General features: G+C 36.4%; 1 protein-coding gene across 1 annotated transcript in view; it reads left to right on the forward strand.

The window, feature by feature from the left end:
* The first annotated feature begins 492 nt into the window (after window positions 1–492).
* The window catches only part of LOC103748046 (olfactory receptor 143-like), an 8,793-nt gene continuing 4,347 nt past the window's right edge, over window positions 493–4,938 (forward strand). Inside the window, exon 1 of the mRNA XM_008850590.2 lies at window positions 493–509. Within this exon, the coding sequence (XP_008848812.2) occupies window positions 505–509 (5 nt within the window). The 5' untranslated portion in view covers window positions 493–504. The remainder of the gene's footprint in view (window positions 510–4,938) is intronic.

Here is a 4,938-nt window from a genome sequence, read left to right on the forward strand (position 1 = left end):
AAGCAACATCCTCAGAAACATGTTTGTAAGATTTTTAGCCCCAATCAAAGGAAAAGACATTTTGAGTATCAGTTCATTTAGGAATTTCATATACACATACACACACAAATATACACACACACACACACACACACACACACACAGGGGTGCTCATGCCACCCTCACTTGGGTGCTGGCAATACTACTAGCATATATAAGCTTATGTTTGTTCACTGTCCTAGAAATCGCAGTTTCTCAATAAAGGACCAAATCTTTTTATGCTATAATGATATTAGAAACCATCTGACCTCACCCCATTGGGGTGAGGGAGAGTTGATCTTCTTTAAGAGAGTGAATCAAGATAGGTTAACTAGACTCCAGTGGATGAACTTGCACCTAGGACATCTGGGTACAAATGATTGACCAGGTATACCTTAACATGTTTGAGAAAATGCATTAAATTGGGGTGGGGGTTATTGAGGAGTGTGGATGGGGAGGGGTCTAAATTTAATTCAGATCTATCACATGAAATCTACAAATCTCATTTAAAAATACACATAGAGGGATTAGAGAGATGGCTCAACGATTAAGAACACTGGTTATTCTTGCAGAAGACCTGGGTTTGAATCCTAGCACCCACAGGGCAGCTAACAACTGTCCATAACTCCAGTCCCAGGGGATCGAACAGCCTCTTCTGACCTCCATGGGCATTGTACAACATAGGTGCATTTACCTACATGCAGGCAATACATGCATACACATAAAATAAAAATAAGAAATAAAATTTTAAAAATACATAGAAGAAACCATAACAGATGGCTAAGCATGCTCACCCTACTGAGGTTTCATTCTTTCTAGGCTCTCTGAATTGGCAAAATAAAGAAAAATGATTGAATATTCTCTCATAGATATACACAAATTTATAAACATTTCCTCATGAAACTATCTGTATTTATATCTGTCTATTAAGTAAACACAAGCTGTACTATTGTCATCAAATCTGAATTTTTTTGTCACAGAGATGATTCTAGCCTCATGTTGCTCATTTGTAAATTCCCTCTCCAACATGTATGATCCAAACCAACAGCTGGCCACTAGCTTATTACTTGTTCATTTCCACCATACATGTATAACAGTGTCAGAACTGTTAAGCTATTCCCATGATTAAAAACTTCAGTATTTGGAGGGACAAATATTCAGAATTGCATTTCTCTTTAATCATAAATGTTTCATTTAATTCCAAAACTATTGAAGTCATCTGCTTTCCTATCCCCATGAATAAAATTATTTCATTTGTTTATAAGTCAGTTCTGCACTCCACAACTTCATCTCTCTCTAAAACTTACAATCTCATGATTTTATATTTTTCATATACTAAGGTTTACTCTTTGTGTTGAAAATATTTTCTATGCTTTGAAAAGTACATGGGGTCATTTATCTACCATCAGAATATCATTTAGAATATTTTTAATCCACAAATTTTCCTGTATTTCTCCTATCTCTCCATATTCCTTGCAAAAACTTAGCATACATCAAAACTTTTATTGCCTATAAATTTACCTTTTTCAGAATATCAACTACTGAAATAATTTAGTATCTACCTTATGTCGGCTGAGACTTTCACTTCACACTGCACAGTTAAGACTCCCCCATGAACCTTAAGAGCTTGAAAGTTCATCTCTTCCTGTGTCCTTGTATGTATGTACCACTGTTTGTTTATCCTTCCCATCTTGTGCAGTGCATCATGGTCACTTTGAGTTTTAACAAAAATGAAGAAAGATTATGAAGGCCAAGCTTCATTTTCTGCTCCTTTTTATGCATAATCAATGTTTCCATTGGTTTCAATTTAAAAATAACTCAAAACTTATTTCACATTACATGAAACCCAATTAAAAATTCTTTTTCAATATTTTATTTATTATTTTTATTTTATGTGTATGAGTTTTATGTCTGTATGTATGTAAGTTGTACCTATGGAGGTTAGAAGAGGTTGTTGGATCCCCTGGAACTGGAATTATGGACAGATTTTAGCTACCATGCAGGTGCTGGGAATTGAACCTAGGTCCAGTGTTTTAAACACTGTTCCAACTCTTCAGTCTAATAAATTTGTTGAACTAATATTCAAAGAAGTAAAAAAAAAAAAACTTAAGCCCTAACTAAGAAAATAAGCAATTATTTGAAGCATGTCTATGTTTTAAATTAATAAACAAGAATTAGCAGGACTACAATCAATACATTGTATGGTTAAGAAAAAGGAAAATGTCACATGGAGAACAAATGCTTATGGCACGAAATGTGCCACATGAACCTTCATGATGGATGTAATGTCTGAAACAAAAAAATAAAATCAGGAATCTGAACCATATAACTGTGAGAAAATAATCATGAGAAAAACAAAAGAAACCTCTACTGAAGAACATTCTACAAAGCACATGATTAGTAGTATTATTCAAGGTTCTGGAAGACCTCCAAAACATGTGACTTTGAAGACTGTAACATCAATAAGAACCTAAGCAGAAATCACCAAAACATGTAAGGTGGTATCCTTGATGGGAGCCAAGAACACCAAGAGAGCCTTATGCAAAATTTGAATAATGAGTGAAAATTAAGAACTAGAAGTAATGGCTATGAGGTCATAAGAGTAACTGAGCAGCTGTTTGGATGACTGTTTCCTTGTGGCCAGTCACCTCCTCTGGCTCTTACAATCTTTTCTCCACCCCTTCTACAATAATCCCTGAGTCTTGGGAGGCAGAGGTTTAAAATAGGTGTCCTATTCAGAGATAAGCACTCTGCAGTCTCATGTTCTTTGCACATTGGCCAATTGTGGGTTAATCACGATCTGCTGCATTACAAATTTCTCTGGTGAGAACTGACAGATGCATTCATCCTATGTGCAATGTTGCATTGAAGATGTGCAGTTTAATAGTTAATCATTTGACAAATCTCTGTGCTCTAATAGTCTCCATCTGCTTAAAAAATTGTTTTTGGGCTGGAGAGATGGCTCAGTTGTTCTTACAGAAGACCCAAGTTTGAATCCCAGCACCCACATGGCAGCTAACAACCATCCATAACTCCAGGCCCAGGGGATCTGACTGCCTCTTCTGTCCTCCGCTGGCATTGCATAACACAGGTGCACTTGCCTACATGCAGTCAATACATGCATATACATAAAATAAAAATAATAAATAAAATATTAAAAAAAGAATATTTGTAAAATTTTTTTAAAAAATTGCCTTCTTTTATTAGGGGTGAAAGATACACTGTCCATAAGTTAGAGGATGCATATTTAGTATATAGTAAGAAATCACATTGGTCTATTGGTCTAAAGGTGTAGGAAAAAACAGTTTTTTTTTCTAGGATCTATGACCATGCCAGCCATGTGTATTTGGCTATGTTTACATAACCTCACATGATTTCCCTACTATTGAGCAGGCCTTAATTCCAATTAGACCACTGCTGATTTCCTCCAAGATAGTTGTGCCATTACTACACTAACAGCAATTGTTTGCTGGGCCAGTCGTTGTTTATTAGGCTTTACAGCTGAGTAGGACCATTGACTGGTTTTCTCCCTTGGCAGCTTGTATAATATCCTCTGAGTTAGTATACCATAAGAGTTAGTCTTCAAGAAGTATACATCCAGGTCTGTTCTAGATCCATTGTCCCATGTCCTGTGCCTGAAGTGTGGCCTGTCTTCAGCAATAGGGTCTTACCTTTAAGTTCTGGGAAGCAATTAAGTGCTATGGCAATAACTTGTGTTATTTTAGGAATCTCTTGTACCACCATGATGAACAACTAGAAGAGAAGTCTCTCCTGTCTGGCACTGTGTTTTTTGTTGTACGGCCTTCAGCTATACACATGCATTCATATATTTATTGTATGTATAGTTTTCAGCAAGACTTTAATACATTTCCCTTGTTTTTCATACCATCTAAGCAGTATTTAGCTCTCCTCTCACTTGCCTTCTAATCCTGTCTACTCCTTCCCCAATTAAAGTACCCTCCTTTCCCCATTTTTCCCTTAATAACACCTGTCTCCTACTAGCCCCCTCAACTCACAGCAATGGAGCCAGCGTGAAAGCTCAAACCAGAAAAAATGCAGGCATAGACATGAGAAAATGGGTAAAAGATACAAGCCCAACCTTTTGAAAATTAATTGATGCTGGGAAGCAGAACGAATGTCTTACAGAGATGAGACTCTTGGTGCGAACAGGGGATGGACCCAATTAAAGGATATTTGGGGACACAAGTCAGATTCTAGAGGGCTGTGTGTGCCTTAAATTGAGCAGTGGGCAATGGTGTATATTGTATGAAAATTGCAAATATTCAATATTCAACAAAAATAATATAAATAAAATCTGATCTGCCTCACTAAAAGAAATGTCTGCCAATATTCTAAAATATATTACTTTTGTTTTTCTTCTGTTTTTAATGATAATTTTTTTAATTAGAAGAAGCATTTCATTACAACAGCATTAACCTATTCAATAACATTTTTTCTGAGCTAGGGTACATCTCTTTCAAAATTAGCTGCACATTTTTAGGTTTACAGATGAATTATTGCGCTTGTACAATCCTTTACTCAAAATAAACTCTATAAGACATAAAATTAAATGAGGTTTTAATGTTTAAAAAAGATCTCCACTTCGTTGTTAAAATACACAGTTTCACACAGAAAAATTCATTTTAAGGCAATTGACATTGAGACGTTTTCACATGCATTTCTAATCTCTATACATATGACTATTACTGGTCACAGTCGCTTACTTTCTGAGTTCCTTGGCATCTGAGCATGAATATAAACTCGTCAGATAGACAGCCTTCCTCTCCCACTAGAGCCTCCATACTCTGCGATCCCTGCCACTGTCCACTGTGCTGTCAGCACCCCCATCCATTTCCCCCTATCTGCCCTTCTGGTAAATCTAGTCAGCCAGAGGTCCCTGTTCCAGGAGGATCAGCTGTT

This window comes from Nannospalax galili, unplaced genomic scaffold, assembly GCF_000622305.1.
Source record: "Nannospalax galili isolate Female #2095 unplaced genomic scaffold, S.galili_v1.0 scaffold1045, whole genome shotgun sequence".
Taxonomy (NCBI): domain Eukaryota; kingdom Metazoa; phylum Chordata; class Mammalia; order Rodentia; family Spalacidae; genus Nannospalax; species Nannospalax galili.